General features: G+C 44.0%; 1 protein-coding gene across 1 annotated transcript; it reads right to left on the reverse strand.

Annotated features, from left to right (window-relative positions):
• Nucleotides 1-7,140: 7,140 nt before the first annotated feature.
• Nucleotides 7,141-17,090, reverse strand: LOC118628713 (glycine N-acyltransferase-like). The gene is made up of 5 exons (XM_036259645.1): nt 17,013-17,090; nt 15,808-15,915; nt 12,108-12,234; nt 10,025-10,196; nt 7,141-7,621 (listed from the first exon to the last, which is right to left on the reverse strand). Exons 1-5 carry the CDS (start codon nt 17,088-17,090, stop codon nt 7,141-7,143), a joined length of 966 nt encoding a protein of 321 aa, XP_036115538.1.
• Between the last annotated feature and the right edge of the window lie 915 nt (nt 17,091-18,005).

Here is an 18,005-nt window from a genome sequence, read left to right on the forward strand (position 1 = left end):
GCCCTTGAACCATTTTAAGCACAGTTCAGTGGCATTAGGAATATTAACACTGCTGTGTCACCATCGCCACCATCTATCTCCAAAACGTTTTCATCTTGTAAAACTGAAATGTATGCCCATTAAACTCCCCAGTTTTCTTTCCCTCCAGTGACTGGACACCACCATTCTACTTTAACTATTCTAGATATCAACATTAAGATAATCTCTCCTACTGCCCAGTAGCTTCTTTGAACATGACGACAAAGGGAGAATAAGCCTGGTTGAATTTGTTACTTGGTAAAAGGCATCATTACTCCTTTCCGAGCTCCTCAAGGGCTGCTTCCCTGAACACACTTTCCCAAGGACGTCCTGCTTCCCTGCGGATTCTATACACCTGACTTTAGCCTCCGTCTCACTCAAACCGGCTAGCAGACTGGATCTTAGTCATTTCCACCACACAGAGAAGAGACAATTTTGTGATGAGATAGAGATGCTAGCTAAGGCTACAATGGCAATCCTGTTGCAATATATAAATGTATCAAATGAACATTGTACATGTAAACTTACATAATGTTATATGGCAAATACGTTTCAATTAAAATAAAGATAGTTCACAGACTTAAAAAGAAAAAAGGTAAGATTCACTCCAGCCCCCTCTTTTCTGGTTACAGTATTAGCTATAAGTTTGAACTAAGAGGCCAAAAAAGCAAAACAGAAACAAACTCATAGATACAGAAAACAAGCTGATGGCTACCAGAAACGAGGGGGTGAAGGCTGAAGGATGGGCATAAAATGTGAAGGGGGACGAAGAAGTACAAGCTGCCAGTGATAAAGTGACCCACAGGGATGTAGTGTCCAGCATCGGGAATAGAGAGTCAATAATAGTATATGTGTAGTATGGTGACGGAGGGTTACTTATGAGGTGATCACTTTGTAAGGTATATAAATGTCTAAGCACTATGCTGTACACTTGAAACCAATATAATATTGTATGGCAACTCTAATTTAAAGGTAAAAACAATAAAACATAAAAGTATTATTATTATTTTTTTTATCCTCACCCAAGGACATCTTTCCATTTTTTGTACAGACAGAGTGGGAGGGAGAGAGAGGAAGAGAGAGAGAGGGAAACATCACTGTGAAAGGGACACATCGAGTGGCTGCCACCCGCACGACCAACCAGGGCCGGGGACAAACTGCAACCGAGGTACGTGCCCTTAGCGGGAACCGAACCCCGGTCTCTCCAGACCGCAGGTGGACGCTCCAACCGCTGAGCCAAACCGGCCAGGGCCATAAAAGTATTTTTAAAAGAGGCTGCCAACCCTTGTAAGATTTTTAGAAAGCTCTGAATATTGTCGTGTGTGGTCACTACCCGTCTTGAAGAAGAACCCAGAGCGCTGGCTTATCGAACCCTTTCCCTCTGTAACTGGGGACAGCCTCCACGTTATCACCTGTGAGGTGAAGGTTGTTCTGAGCTTACCTCACTTATGTAGGCACAAGCAGTTTGCACCCAGACGAAGGCTTCTGAGACTTAAGTTGCTCCTCCTACAGTCACCTGGCTCAGATCCAGCCCCAAGCACAATAATAAAAGCGCTGGACTTGGGTTCTGAAGCCCTGGCATGTGGCATTGGTTCTGCCTCGCACTTGGGGCAAAGATGACAGCAGGTAACATTTACAGAGTGCTTACCACAGGCCAGATATAATATTAACATTTTTTTTCATTATCTTTATTTAATGTGTACAACACCAAGATGCTATCATTTACCTATTTAGAAAATAAGAACACTGGGGCACCAAGAACCCAAGCAAACGTCTTCAGGTCTGTTTATAAGTGAGCGGTAGAGCCCCGGTCCAGACTCCAGGGGGCACACTTGTACCCACTGTGCTGCCTGGAGGGCTCTGTCACAGCCTCTGCGGGAACTGGAGAAGTCAGGCCAGTCTGCAAATGACAAGCCACAGTTTCACCTCACCATGTTTCCAACGAATACACCTTGGAATGTGTTCTTTCTGTCAGTGTTTCTCCCACAACCCTTCCCCAAACTTTGCTCATACTAGAGAAGTGGAATAACCATGAGGCGAGGAGCTGGATAAATCTGGAATTTCCTAGCTTCATGAATTTAAGCAACCACTCTATGACTCGAAGTCTCAGTTTTGTCAATTCTAAAATGGAAATAATAGTACCTGCCTCCTCAGATACTTACAAGAATTAAATTAGATGATGTGAGCTCAGTGCCTAGGCTAGTAGCTGGCTTATGAGAAATGCTTATTAAAGAGTCATTAAGTGTTACTAAGGCAGTAGCCTTCAATCACATGACGTTCTATCAAGTGGAAATGAACAATGTTTCTTCATGGCCCCAGACTGAGATTGAAAAGAGACATCTTTTAAAAAATAGTCAGAGCTACCAAGGACAGATTAGGTTGTCTTTGAGGGTAATGAGTTCCCTGTAACTCAAGCCATTCAAGCAGATACCACTAGGTGAACATGCTGTACACAGACCCCAACCCCCACAGACCTTAGAGTCTGTGAGTTAATTTCAAGGTTTACCCACAGCTATAGGTTGCTGGGTTGTCCTCTCCCAATGTCTCGACTCTCGCGATTCTTTGGATTGCTAGAGGTTTACAGTACCATTTTACATCTACACCAGAGGAACCCACTCACACGTCAGGTGCTGATGGACAGGTGGCCTAATTTTAACAGTCATCACTGGCCACAAGTCCAGGTAGGAGTGACTGTTCTCTTAATGGAACCTGAGCTCATTCCTTTGTGATATTTGTGTCAGAGTTCAGATGAACACATTTTCTGTTTACATAGATTCTCCAGTGTCCCCAGATCCATGTTTTGGTCTTTTTCCAATCCATCCAGATGACAGATGACCTTGATCACTACACCAATACTTAACGAGTTTATTCTAAGAATCTAGGGGATTTGCATGAGGTCTTTGATTTGCCTGGCATGGTCAACTGGTGGCAACATTTGCAGATTCAAGGTGAGAACGTATTTGTGGGAAAGAGACAGCCTGGTAGGAGCGCAGCCCTTGGTAACCGAGGTGGGGATGATGTCCTGGTGTTAGGCTGGTTTTTGTGTGGCATGTACCCCAGTAAGCCAGTGACAGGGGCTAAGAAGCTTATACATACTTATGAACTTGTGGGTAGTGGGGAGGTCTCTGGATGAGATCAAGGTCAGAGGTTATAAGAAACACAGGGTACGTAGCACAAGCTATGTAATGCAGGGAAAAATAAAACTGCCGTTTTATTCCAAGACCAGGGCCAGAAAAATCCCTCAAACATTTCCTTTCTTTTTTTTTTTTTGGTACGTGTCCTTAGAGGGAACCAAACTCGGGTCTCTCTGGTCCACGGGCCAGATCTGGTCAGCGGTTAGAGCATCGGCCCGCTGACCAGAGTCCCGAGTTTGGTTTCCACTAAGGGCATGTACCTTGGTTGCAGTTTGTCCCCAGCCCCGGTTGGGGTCATGTGGGTGGCAACCGGTCGATATGTCTCTCTCACATCGATGTTTCTCCCCCCCCCCCCCCGCTCTATCTGAAGATAAATGCAAAAAATGTCCTTGGGTGAGGATAAAAAAAAAATCTTATTTAATAGGACATTGATGACTTCGCATAAGATCGATGATCACTTATATATGTTTACTTTGGATATTGGTTGGTCACCAATATTCCTCCTACGAATTACCTATCATTGCCTTTGCCAATTATTGCTTTAGCTTATCTTTTGTACATTCATTTTTCTATGTTTTTTTATTGCAGTATGAGTCACATACCATAAACTTCCTCCCTTTAAAGTGTACAATGTAGTGGTTGTAAATATATTCATAAAGTTCGTCGTGTGTGGTCACAAAAGTTTCTGATCAGTTAGCTCAGTGGTCAGCTGATTTCCTTACATGATGGGGCCCCCTGCTGTCCCAGACTTTGCTGACGGCTCTGCAGCTGTGTTGGGGCAGGCCTTCAGCGCACAGGCCCGCGGGGTGCAGACGCCCCCACTTTCGCTTCCTGTGTGGACAGCCTCGAGGTCGCCAGGCAGAGGTGAGCGCTTAGATCTGTCTCTACTCTTCTGGGCGTGCACGCAGCTCCGTATACACGTAGTCTTCCAGGTTCCTGTTTATGTTTACAAAGCTCAGTTCCCATAAAGAAAACCCCTGAGAGTAGGGGTTTGTAGGGAAATGCCAGAGATCAAATAAGAACAACCCTCTGAGAATGTAGTCCTGGGGAGTTCTGCCCCATGCTCCCCACTGCTGGTTTTCACCAAGATTATGGGGCTGTTGGCCCCGGAAAAGCTGGGGAAAGGATGACGGGCCTAGGGCACACGCCGCCCTGTGCAGCTCCTGTTCTTCCCGGGGTTCAGCCATTTCCTTGAATACGTGCTCCTTGGATTGTTACACACCTTCGGTTCACTTCTAGAGTTCTGGGACAGTTTCTTTTGACCATTTTCCCAGGGTTCTCGTTGCTTTTATGAAGGAGAGGGCTTTTATCGGCCTTGGCTTTGCCACTCCCACTGACGGCAGCCTCTGAAGTCATCTCTGCCGTCCCTGGAACATGGCAAGTTCTCGGGAGGAACTGTTCTAACCACTTCTTTGTACTTGATCTCATCCCTCGCCTGTCTTTTCTGGTCTTCTTCTTCCTGGAAGGCTCTTTGTTCCCCTCTTTAGCAGATTATAATTCAAAATGGATCAAAATCAATGAATTTATTGAATTCTACCACTAAGAAAGGAAATGTCCTCATCATGTCCTCCTCAACTACTTAACCCCAGTTCGAGGTTGCTGTGGGTTCTTACTTCACAGTATCGCTTTCCGTCATCCGGAGGCAAGACTCCCCTTCTTCCCCTGAGCTCAGTTACCTTCCGTGGCAGCAGCTGTGCAGACTTTGAAGGAGGTGGACTCGACGGAATTAAGTCCCCCAGAAAGGTGTGGGCAAAATGCTGGAGTTCCTAGGAGAGAGAAATCATTTTCAAATTGGGCATTTCAGGAAAGGCTCTGTGATAGGAGAAGCTTTGAAGAATGGCTTTGAGCAATGTGCTCTTTTATTTTTATTTTTTATTTTTTATCCTCACCGGAGGACATTTTTCCATTTTTTGTTCAGGTAGAGTGGGAGGGAGAGAGAGGAACAGAGAGAGAGAGAGAAACATCGATGTGAAAGGGACACATCGAGTGGTTGCCACCCGCACAACCGACCAGGGCCAGGGACAAACTGCAACCGAGGTACGCGCCCTTAGTGGGAACCGAACCCGGGTCTCTCAGGACCGCAGGTCGACGCTCTAACCGCTGAGCCAAACCTGCCAGGACAGCAATGTGCTCTTTTAAAGATGTGGCAGTCAGCCCAGCCGGTGTGGCTCAGTGGTTGAGCGACGACCCATGCACCAAAAGGTAGCTGGTTTGATTCCCGGTGAGGGCACATGCCCAGGTTGTGGCCCAATCTTCAGTGGGGTCATGCAGGAAGCGGCCGATCGATGTTCTCTCTCATCGATGTTTCTATTGCTCCCTCTCTCTTCCTCTCTTTCTAAAAATCAATAAAGAAAAAGAAAAGATGTGGCAGTTTAAAAAGAATGGGAAAAGAGAGTAGAGGGTGGGGATGGGTGTGAGTGGGAAGGGTGAGAAACAGAAAAAGAGAACTTCTTCCTCAAGTTCACGTAGAGAAGATACATCATTTTCTGACCTGTCGAGATCCCCGAGAGACCATCACATCGTAAGAAGGGGGCAAGAGTTTCTGACTGGCATCCGCTGCAGAGAATAAGATGATGAACACTGACCGGCTCCCTAACACCTTGACAGAAAGCATGTCATGTGCTTGTGAACACATCTGTAAGACAGGCAGGGCTGTGGGCCAGGTGTTTAAGTGACTTACCTGAGTGAGTCATGGCTACTGCAGAGTAAAACTAAGATTCTTCAAGTCCACTTCACACACAGCGGCTTAGCACATGCTTCCACCTCCTTTTCTAACCGGCGCCGCCTCCCACCTCCTCAAGTCCGTTGAGATTCTGTCTCATACAAATTTGTATCTACTTTCACTTTTGCCTTTATAGCTCCGCAAATTTCTAAGTCTACGTGTATTGATGTGATTGCGCTTGTGATCTCCCTCTCTTTCTTCTGATGATTTATCTGTCAGATCCTCACAGCCAGGAGTCGCCGTTGCATGTTGTTAACCAGCACAGGGCCTCACGCTGTGCTCGGCAAACGCTCGTGGTACGTGTAGATTTCTCCCCACAGTGTTCTCACTGGGCACTCACAGTCTCTCTGTCTCTCTCTTTTAATTGCGGTAGCATCGGTTTATAAGATTATATATGTTTCAGTTGTACAACCTTATAATTCAACATCTGTATGCTACAGCACACTCACCACCAAAGGTTTGGTTGCCCTCTGTCACCATACAATTTACCATTTACTGTTTTGCCCTTCCCCCACCCCCTTTCTGTTTGATAACCACCAATCTGCTGTCTGCATCTAGGAGTTTTATTTGTTTGTTTTTTCTTTATTGATTTAGAGAGAGAGGAAGGGAAAAGGAGAGAGAGATAGAAACATGAACTGGCCGCCTCCTGCATGCCCCCCACTGGGGATTTGGTCCACAACCTGGGCACGCGTCCTGACCGGGAATTGAACTGGTGACCTCTTGGTGCATGGGTCGACGCTCAACCACTGAGCCACACCAGCCGGGCTGTTTGTTTGTTTTAATATTCCATGTATGAGTGAAATCATACGGCATTTTCTATCTCCATGTGACTTATTTCATTTACGTAATACTCCAAGTTATATGGTGTGTGTGTATGTGTGTTATATTTCACGTGATTATAAAATAAGGCTTGAGAGTGACCTGGGAAAGGGTGCCCTGCTGAAAAGACAGACACTCTCCTGCCAACATTAAAAAATAAGTAAAAAGCCAGAGGGAAAAATTATACAACCCACCAAATAGCGTCACCTCTCGGCAAACTGGCAAGGGCCCGTGAGCACAGGTTCCCAGGGGAACAACACAGGAAAGCATGTGACTGATTATGAAGTGTGACGAAGGTCCTGGAAATGTGGGGGGCCATGTTTCTGGGAGCTTCCTACCGAGACGATTTAAGGGGAGTCCATGAGGGTGGAGTGCCAAGATTGAACCTGTCCTGTACTTTGTCCTCACTGTTTCTCCAGAGCCCAGAGACCACCCCATTGCCACTGATTACAGTGTATTCCTTCTCTCCATCCACCCAGAGGTTCCTCCTGCTACACGTCCGGCCCACCCAGCACTGTCCTGTGTTCTCAGAGGCACATATTGCCACTGGTTCCAGGCACAGGGCATGCGGACACTCTGGATTTTGACGGCCAATCTTTGCATGGTGTGGTTGGCTTTATCCACGTGAGAATACATGGGGAAGCCAAGTTCCTCCAGAGCCTGGATCTGGGCACTGGTGACATGAAGGATGAGACCGTGCCTTCGATACTCAGGCACGGTGCCTGCCATCCGCAGCTCTCCGGTCTGGTCCATCATGGCCCAGGACACAGGGGTCCCCTCGGGCCCCAGCAGACAGAAGGTGGGGAAGGTCTGGATACAGCGCTCGATGAATCTCTGGCTCCTCTCGTTGCCGCCGAAATGCCAGAATTTATTCACCAGGGCAGCGTGGGTGACATCCAGGGATGAGAGTTTAAACATCTCTTGGTTGCTATGGGGAACAGGGAAAAGAACAGCCCATAATATCATACATATTGTGAAGAATTGTATTTCCCCACCTAGGCAGGTAGCCCCGGGGCATAGTTAAGAGTTTGTGCCCTGCAGGCAGGCTGCCTGGGTTCATCAATTGACTGCTTGTGTAATTTGGGGCTGATTACTTAATCTCTCACTTTCTTTATTTTGTCATCTAATAAATAGAGATGAGAATGACACCTCCCTCCTAGAATCACTGTGAGGCTTGCATGAGCCCATGGATGTCGGTGCTCAGAACCAGTACCTGGCAGATAGTAAGCACCCCGCAAAAATGAGCTGCCATGGTTTTATTTGGCTTTGGCCATGACCCTCCAAGCTAGATAGGACAGGTATTTTTATTCTCATTTTACCTAGAAGGAAGAAGTTTCAAAGCAATTAAACAAGTGCCCCGAAGCACACGCTCACTAGCTGTATGTAGAACCAGAGCTGAGAGTCATGGGCTCTTAGAATGTGGGCGGCAGAGGGCCCTTGGCCACCGTGGGAAAGCTCCGGTCCAGAGAGGGGCAGTGATGTGGAGTGTGGGCGGCCCCCGAGGAACAGAGCACAGAAGTCTGAAGGCTTCGGCTGCGGTGTGAGGGGCTTGAGCCGGTGTCCTGGGACAGGCCCACATGTAGAACTGGAAGATGGAGACTCCAGCCCCAGTTATACCTTGACCTTCACGTGACCTGAACAAGCTCTTTCTTCACCTGACCTGTTTTCTGGCAGGAGAAGGTGGGTAATATCCCTGACCTTGTCCATCTCATGAAATCAAATGCGATGATGGGTTTGAGGGTATCTTTCTGGAGGACTGTGTGATGCAACGTGAATGGAACTTTCCCCTGCACATGAACACACACAGGGCCAGGGGGTAGGGCGTCTCCTGATCAAATCTCTGCCATGAGTTTTTAATTCTCTTCAGTGTTTGGCTCTGCATCAGGGGGAGAAAATATGTAATTTGTTGAAATTCTCCTCATTGGAAATCTTTTGTTCTGTGAAGGAAATTTATTAAACACGTATTTATTAAGCACCTACTATATACCAGACACTATTCTAGCTGTTGAGGCTCCATGATTGAACAAGACAGAGATGGTATCTGCTCAAGGTGGGGGAGGCGGTTGCAATATTGTTGGGGAGAGTTCAAACATCAAATATGTACCCAGGTTAACTAATTCCAAACAATCATCAGTGCTATCAAGAACATAAAAATAGGCCCTGGTCGGTTTAGCTCAGCGGTTGGAACGTCTGCTGCAGTCCAGAGAGACCAGGGTTTGGTTCCTGCTAAGGGCATGTACCTCGGTTGCAGTTTGTCCCTGGCCCTGGTTGGTTGTGCAGGTGGCAGCCACTCGATGTGTCCCTTTCATGTTAATGTTTCTCTCTCTCTCTCTCTCTCTCTCTTCCTCTCACTCTATCTGAACAAAAAATGGAAAAATGTCCTCTGGTGAGGATAAAAAAAAAAAAAAGAACATAAAAATGGGTCATTTGTGGAAAATAAGTGGGAAATGACTTTAGGTGGGTAGTGTAGCCAGGACTCAGTGGTAAGGTGCCATTTGAGAAGTCCTGAATAACAAAAGAAGCCATAAGAGTAAAGAATGGGCAGGGTGGGGGAAAAGACCTTTTAGGCAGAGGGAAGAACTGATTTTAAGGGCCTAAGCTTGCGAAGATCAATTATCGACAGCGGGAGGAAGACCAGTGTCGCTGGGGGAGTAAGCAAGAGAGATGAGGTCTAAGAGGTAGATGGATGCTCTTACAGGGCCATGAAGGAGTTCAGAATTATTTCAAGATGAGATGGAAAGTACTAGAGTCTTTTAAGAGGAGAGGGACATGTTCTAATTTATATTTTTGAAAAGATGATTACTCCGGCTGCTTTGGAGAAAATAGGTTATAAGGAATCCAAGCAGAAGCTGAAAGAGAAATTGGGAGGTATAGTTTGTTGAATGGTGCGTCCCCTCAAAAGATGGTCCCACCTGGATCCGGAAAATGTGGCCTTGTTTTGAAAAGGGTCTTTGCTGACATAAATAAATGAAGGATCTCAACATGAAATCATCCTGGATCTTATCTCTGATGACAATCCTTGTAACAGACAGAAGAGAAGGCACACAGAGGAGAAGGCCACGTGAGTGCAAAATCAGAGACCTGAGTGATGCACCCACAAGCCAAGGAATGCTTAGAGTCACCAGACGCCGGGAGAGGCAAGTAAGGATTCTCTCCCAGAGGTTCTGAAGGGAACACCGGCTTGCTGACACCTTGACTTCAGAGAGTAAATTTCTGTGATGTGAATCCATCCCAGTTTGAGGTGATCGTTTTGTCAGCAGACGGCCACCTGGGCTCCTGCAGTAGGGGGGATGGGATATGAGGAGTGCAGAGCGGCTGCCATCTGACTTACATGGAGCTGTGCGTGCCTCTGCTCGGAGACAGCTTCTCTGCATCCAGCAGGGAAGGGACTAATTTCTTTGCTGTCTGAAAGATCATGTAGAGGAGGCATTGTGTTCGCTTGACCTGGCCCAATTTAACAGCTACAAGATTTTCTATCACCTCATCCAGTTTGGACTGTGAACCTAGATGGAGCAAATAAGGAATAACATGAGATATCACTGTTCCTTCAATGTCGGGAAACACTGCCCCAAGGAGCTGGAAAGTTTGTAGTTTGAGAGTCCTCAAAACCCGTGATCAATCATGACATGGCCTCTATAGTACAATGACTACATCACTCCCATAGTTTTAAATTTAAACATTAAGATAACACTGTAATTCCTGAACACATCACAGTACAGTTATGACTATCAAAAGAGATGAGGTAGAGACGTGATAACCAAAATGTATGGAACAAGTCTATGCTCTCTGTGCAGTACATTGTTGCTACAATGGCCTCAGAGGTTTGTTCTTTCCTCGCTATCTTGAGTTTTCCTCCTGATATGACTCTAGGCTTAACCATGAAACTGGATTTAGCCAATGGAACAACAGTAAATATAGTTTAATAAGAAGCTTGAAAGGGGATGGTGCCCTGAGTCTTACATTCTCTTTCTTCTTTTTTTGTTATTTTTATTTGATTTTTTTTTTTTTTACCTTCTCTTTCTACTTTTGAAAATCCTGTGTCTTCTATACATTGCCCAATCCACTTCTACCAGCACAGTCAATGGCCAGCACAAGCAAATCCAGCATCAACAGCAAGCCCGGGGCTGTGGCTCCTACCAGCCCATCGACACCCCCGGCTGACGGCAGCCGTGGATGAGCTAGGGGAGACTTGCTGAAGAATCACCTAGCTGAGTGCCATCTAAATTGCTGCCCCACAAAACTGTGAGCTAATAAATTATTGCCGTTTGAAGTCACTGTTTCTGGATCATTTGAAAACCAACGGATAAAACCAGACATGGTGAGTGCTAAGCACTTCTCATTTAAGATCATATTTAATTAAACGTCTCTATGTTTTGAATACTATTTTTTTGTTTTAATTCTCACCCAAGGATATTTTTACATTTTTTTCCTTCTTCAGACAGAGTGGGAGGGAGGGAGGAAGAGAGAGAGAGAGAGAGACAGAAAGAGAGAGAGAGAGAGAGAGAGAGAGAGATCGATGTGAGAGAGACACATCGATTGATCGCCACCTGCACGACCCCAACCAAGGCCAGGGATGAACTGCAACCGAGGTACATGCCCTTGGCTGGAATCGAACCCCGGTCTCTCTGGTCCGCAGGCCAACACTCTAACCACTGAGCCAAATCAACCAGGGCTTGAATAGCAGTATAATCCTCATTTTAACCCATAAGGAAACTGATCCACAAAGAGGTTGTTACTTGCCCCAAATCACATAACTAATTACAGGCTTAACAGGATAACAATCTTTGGTAGTTTGACTCCAGAGAGCGTATTTTCTTTTTTTAATAATTTTTTTTTTCTTTACTGATTTTAGAGAGAGATGAAGGGAGAGGGAGAGAGGGATAGAAACATTGATGAGAAAGAACATCAATTGGCCTCCTCCTGCATCACCCCACTGGGGATTTGGCCCACAACCTGGGCATGTGTCCTGACCAGGAATCGAACCACCAACCTCTTGGTGCATGGGTCGACACTCAACCACTGAGCCACACCGGCCGGACCAGAGAGCATATTTTCAACCATTAGATTTCTCCTTTGTAAATATGACAATGAGAAAATAGAGATGAGACAAAGGGCCAGCTCTGCCCCATACCCACAATCCCTAACAGAACATGGGAAATAAATCATGAGTCCTCAGTTAGTAAGAAATTATATCACTCATGATTTCCTTTGCAAACCCCATGCCTTGCAGTCCTCGGGTTCTAGCTCACTGCGAAGGTGGTGGCAGCTGAGGGAAAGACTGGGCAGCAGGCCGAGGATCTGGGGCTTGAAGTAAAGATGGATGGAATGTGGGGGTGTTCTTCAAGACGAAAAGCAACCCGACCGATGTAGACATGGGAGATCCTAGCAATTCGCACACGTCCCAGTCTCCTTACTTTGAATCTGCAAATGTTGTTTCCAGTTGATGACTTCTGGTGAGCCAAGGAATTCCTGACAGTTCTTGGGGTCCTTGGAGTAGATTTGGTAAGTATTGGTGTAGTGATCGAGGTCATCTGTCATCTCCTGTGTGGGTTGGGAAAATTAGAACCAACCAAAAGATTTGTTTTTCGTGACTGCCATACTGGTTGTCAGTGTTCCATTATACTATGCTATTTTTAAATACTAAAATATTAGTGTTTTTTTGTTGTTGTTGTTGTTGTTAGCGTATTGCCTTTTTCTAGGAATTATTTATATTATGAAGTCAAGTCATGGATTTCCTTATTGAATTAATAATAAAAATGTCCTGAACTAAATTATTCTTAACTCTGTTATTGCTTTAACATTTCAAAGAAAGACAACCCATTTGGAATGCAATATATCTTTCAAAAAGCACAGGATTGTCAGACTTTCAGTAAAAGGCCTTTTGTACAAGTTTATGCTCCAGTAGTAAATGTGTTAGCTCCAATGGCTCCAGTAAAAACAAGCAAACAAAGATACTTTGTGTTACCTTCTTATGATTTTTAAAACAAATCAGAATAGGAAAAATGCTCACATTCCACCATGCTATGCAAATTCTTAAGAATAGGCAGATGCAATTGTCAGCTCTTTCTGGACATCAATAATGATTTTCTAGCCCTGGCCGGTTTGGCTCAGCAGTTAGAGCATCTGCCTGCGGTCCAGAGAGACCCGGGTTCGGTTCCCGCTAAGGGCATGTACCTCGGTTGCAGTTTGTCCCCGGCCCTGGATGGTCGTCATGCGGGTGGCAGCCACTCAATGTGTCCCTTTCACGTCGATGTTTCTCTCTCTCTCTCTCTCTCTCTTCCTCTCTCTCCCTCCCACTCTATCTGTGCAAAAAAAAAAAAAAAATGGAAAATGTCCTCGGGTGAGGATAAAAAAAAAAAAATGATTTTCTAAATAAAAAGGCAACATATAAAGAAAGTTATTTTTCTAACCTTTATAAAACTCAAGTAAAGAGTTAAAATGACAAGCAAAATCTTTGACCAAAAGGATAAATCTTACTGTAATCCAAAGATTTTTAGAACATGTGGGCTGTGAACATGTCTTTATCAAAATTTATAGAGGAAACAGAATTAGAATACCCACCTACAAAGAATGAAACCAAAGAAAATTTATAAGATGAATCAGTTCTGAGGATCTAATGTACAGCATGGTGATTACAGTTAGTAATATTGTAAGATATGTACTTGAAAGCTGCTAAGAGAAAACAATCTTAAATATTTTCATCACAAAAGAGAAACAGTAATTAAGTGACATTATAGAGATGTCAGCCACAGCTATGGAGGTAATCATTCGGTAATATATGTGTGTATTAGATCTACACAGTGTGCATTTAAACTTACCCACTCTTATATGTCAATGATCTCCCATAAAACTAGAAAACCTAATTTTTAAGATGTATTTTTGAAAGTAGCTCAAATAATATTTCTCTTTAGGTTTCTATCAATAATTCAAAGTATTTTCAAATTATTTAATTTGGTAACTTTTTTTTTTTTTTTTTTTACCAATTTTATTTCTATACAAGTTACATGCCAGTAGCAATAGGTTTAATATTTTAATATCAATTGAAAGGGTTAATCATGTTTTAACAAAATTAAACTTCATTCCTCCATGTAAACAACCGAGCAGTTTTCTAAAAAACCCTGGGACTGAAACCCAGAGGAAACATAAAGACAAGGGGTTAATGGTGGCCTTGGGAAACTTGGAGGGACCATGAAGAAGGAGATTAATGATGGCCCAGACCTGTGCTGGAGCAGACTCCTCACCTCTGAGACAGCTTGTACCAGCCCCGGCACCAGTTAAGAGGCGCCAAGAGAATATGGGTTTTTTTAAATGGAGTTTTTTGTAGTTTCTGTAGTTTGTGCCTGGATAAGCCAGAGAACAAAGAAAGTTGGTGCTGGGCTCACTCAGCTTGGCCCGCCTGCACCCACGCGCATGCTACAAAGCCATTTCGCTCTACACTGGCCTTGTGTTGTGGATGTGATCTCCCGCCGACTCCCACCTTTGATAATCAATTTAGATTTTTACTTGACTTATTATAATATAATTACACATTTTTAGTTTTGAAATATTTTAACTATTTAATCTCATTAATTTTTTTACATGGCCACAGTATGTAACCAACAACTCCAACCATGTCACTTTGCTCTTTAATTTACCTAATTTGCTGTGTTGTTTTGGGGTTCGTGCCTCCCAGCTGTTACTGTGTTTGCTTTGGATGAAGTCTGGCTCTGACACCCTATAAGAAAATCTTATTGATCTCTAACATGCAGTTTTGATAATTTTCCACTAGGAAGCATCTCTGATCCTTTCACATAAAGTTTGTGGTTTTTTTTTTTATCCTCACCGAGGATGCTTTTCCATTTTTTGTTCAGATAGAGTGGGAGGGAGAGAGAGAGAGAAAGAAACATCGATGTGAAAGGGACACATCAAGTGGTTGCCACCCGCACGACCCAACCAGGACCGGGGACAAACTGCAATCGAGGTACCTGTCCTCATCGGGAACCGAACCAGGGTCTCTCTGGACTGCAGGCCGATGCTCTAACTGCTGAGCCAAACCGGCCAGGGCTATAGTTTTTTTTCTTTAAATCCCTATTTTATTGACTTTATTGATGACAGTTGGTTACAATACCATGCAGCCACCAGTGAGAAGGCAGTGTCACAATGAGAAGTTGTGAGTTAGCACTAATGAGTTGGTGTGGTTTCAAGGTTGATGTTTTTAAAAGGTAGGAAATAATTTTCCCCCATAGGTTAAGAGTTAAAAACGGAACTAGGGTCTGATTGATTACAATGTAGATGTCTACATTTGGGAAATGTTCCTTTTTCTTTTTTCTTTTTACCAAAAGATTAGCTTCTTGCCCTAGCCGGTTTGGCTCAGCGGTTAGAGTGTCAGCCTGCGGTTCAGAGAGACCCGGGTTCGGTTCCCGATGAGGGCACGTACCTCGGTTGCAGTTTGTCCCCAGCCCTGGTTGGGTCATGCGGGTGGCAACCACTTGATGTGTCCCTTTCACATTGATGTTTCTCTCTCTCTCTCTCTCCCTCCCACTCTATCTGAACAAAAAATGGAAAAATATCCTTGAGTGAGGATTAAAAAAAAGATTAGCTTCTTATCTATGCCATCAACATAATCTTAAATTAGCACAACTTCCCTTTGGGTGCCTCTCTTCCCATAAACTAGATGCAAGAAATAACAAAGAGTGTTTGGTCTTTAGCACCACCAGGAAGCTGTTTGGGGTTCTGTCTTGAAAACAAACTAAAATGATGAATGAGTATGAAAATGTATCATATATTGTTTTAATCACCTTTCCATCTGTGTTACTTCTTTTAAAAATTTTTATTTTTCAATGACAGTTGACATTCCATATTATTTTATATTAGTTTCAGGTGCACAGAGCAGAGGTTGGGCCATCATTATCTCATCCATTTTTCTGTTGCTGCATATTTCATACTGTGCTGTAATTTATCTGTGGATTCACTGTATTCTCCTCCAGGCTGTGGACTTTTTTTAGGACAGAGACTTGTTTACCATCCCAGTGATTCATTTCTATATCCCCAGAGTCTCCCACATCATCAGGTACATGATAAACACCTAGCAAATACAAACATAGATGTACATTCATTCCACACCTGGCACCTTACCTGCTCCTGGGGGCGAACAACCACTGTATTAAAATCAGGCCACTTGTCCACCAGGGCCTTTAGCTTGAATGGGTTTCCCTGGTTCATGTGGAAGATGGTCCCATAAACCTGTGCATTCCAAGAAAGTGGGATGGTCAATATACAGGGGTTGGTAAAAGTAGGTTTACAGTTGTTCGTATGGAAAAAGACCTACAGGTTATGATTATTACAATAGCTTTATTAGCTCTGGTTTGTGTACTTACAACTGTAAATCTACGTTTGCCCACTCCTGTATTAGGAAAAGATGGTGAAGTAACTTGTTTGATCAGAACGAGGTTATTTCTGTGAAGTCATGAAATTTTATAATTGAAAAGGATCTAATGAGCATTTCTGCCAACCAATTTTAAGCTCTAGTTTTTGCCCCACTAAATGTATCTTTTAAAAATATATTCATGTCCGGCTGGTGTGGCTCAGTGGTTGAGCATTGACCCATGCACCAAGAGGTCTCTGGTTTGATTCCCGGTCAGGGCACGTGCCCAGGTTGTGGGCCCAATCCCCAGTGGGGGGCATGCAGGAGGTGGTCAATCGATGTTCTCCCTCATCAATGTTTCTATCTCTCTCTCCCTCTCCCTTCCTCTCTCTCTAAATTCAATAAAGAAAAAAATGAAAAAAAAATTTATACCGTAAAATATTCAGACCAATAACATTTATGAATAAAAATCATAAACTCTCCCATTGTGGAATTTAATACAACTTTGATGTAATGTATATCAATTATACCTCAATTTTTTAAAAAGGCAAAAAAATATTTTAATAAATTTCCTTCTATTCATGTACACACACAACAAAGTTTACGAAATGAAAAATTTCAGATACATGTGATTTTGAAATGTTTTTCTCTATTGATTAAATACATTCTAGTCATATTTCCTTTTCAATCAAAAAAAATAACTTTAATATTTTTAATTCTAATTACTGTGGAGCATTCTATGATATGGATACACCAACCTTCATTTTTACAACTTTTTTCATTTATTCACATGAAGTGGCAAGGACAGTACAAGAGGTCCCATACCATACCTCCCTTGCAAAGGGGCAGTGTGAGCTAAATGAGATGTAGCATGAGTCAATTCCACCACAAAATAAATGCTTCGTCAACGCTCGTTCTCTTTCCCACTTCTACCACAGAAGACACACCCTTTGTTTCCCAGAGATTGTCCACTCACCTTTAAGGACTCAGGGAGGCACTTCCTCAAGGATTTTTCTAACATCTGCAGCATCTGTGCACCCTGCAAGTGCAGCATCCTGGCAGGTATGTTAGCCTACGGGGAGGATCAACAAACAGCCAGGAATGAGAAAATGCTGAACCAATAGGAACTAGATCCACACACCTTTACCTGAATCTTCGAGGTAACAGGTAAGATAATTCTGCCCACTTCTACGGCAACTGCCTTGAAAGAGGGAGGAAAGTAGAGTCACTAGATTTCTAGCCTTATTATGAAGGAGGAGCTCCATAAAAGTTCACAGGGCACCACCACCAAGAAACAAGAGTCGCAGGTCCTATGCTAGTGCCCGTGACCTTCAGTGCCCTGTTTTGAAGCCACCCTCACTGAGGTGCTCAGGGAGGCCAAGGAACGAGGAGACTGGCAGAAAACACATGGTTCTCTTTCTGAAAGGTTTCACTTCCCTTTTTTACACCGCCCTGAATTCTGATTAAAGACATGTTTATTTTAATAAGCATAGTCTTTAAATATCCATCTTTCGGGATTAGGTTGCTGTCCGTGACTAACCCAGAGTCAGCATCAACAAGCTCGGTAACCTTTAAAAAGTTACCTACCCTCCTGGTGCCATGGTTTATTCACCGATGCTAATGAAAACAGACTACTTAGAAAGTTAGTGCCTCTTTCCCATTGCAAGATGATGGGTGAAGAAGCTGGGAAGCTGGATGCTAGGAAGAAACATGAAGCCAGGAAGGCTGATGCTGGTGGCAAGGCTGAAAAGGATTACCCCGAGGCCAAGGAGAGGAAGCACCATGGCAGCCGAAACCCTGTCCTGGTCAGAGGAGCTGGCAAGTATTCCTGATCAGCTATGTATTCCTAAACGGCCATGGACGAGCAAGTATTCAACACCCAAATCCAGGATTGAAAAGAAAAAGGGGAAAGTTCTTGTAACCATTGCAAAACCAGTTGGTGGCAACAAGGGTGTGGTACCCGAGTGCT

This window comes from Molossus molossus, unplaced genomic scaffold, assembly GCF_014108415.1.
Source record: "Molossus molossus isolate mMolMol1 unplaced genomic scaffold, mMolMol1.p scaffold_m16_p_13, whole genome shotgun sequence".
Taxonomy (NCBI): Eukaryota; Metazoa; Chordata; class Mammalia; order Chiroptera; family Molossidae; genus Molossus; species Molossus molossus.

Excerpts from the sequence above, each read along its gene's own strand:
- LOC118628713 (XM_036259645.1), bottom strand. The coding sequence starts at position 17,090 with ATGCTGCACTTGCAGGGTGCACAGATGCTGCAGATGTTAGAAAAATCC. Across the intron at positions 15,916-17,012 it reads GCCTCCCTGAGTCCTTAAAG|GTTTATGGGACCATCTTCCA; the intron begins GTGAGTGGACAA and ends TGGAATGCACAG. Across the intron at positions 7,622-10,024 it reads AGAGGCACGCACAGCTCCAT|CAACCAAGAGATGTTTAAAC; the intron begins GTAAGTCAGATG and ends TGTTCCCCATAG.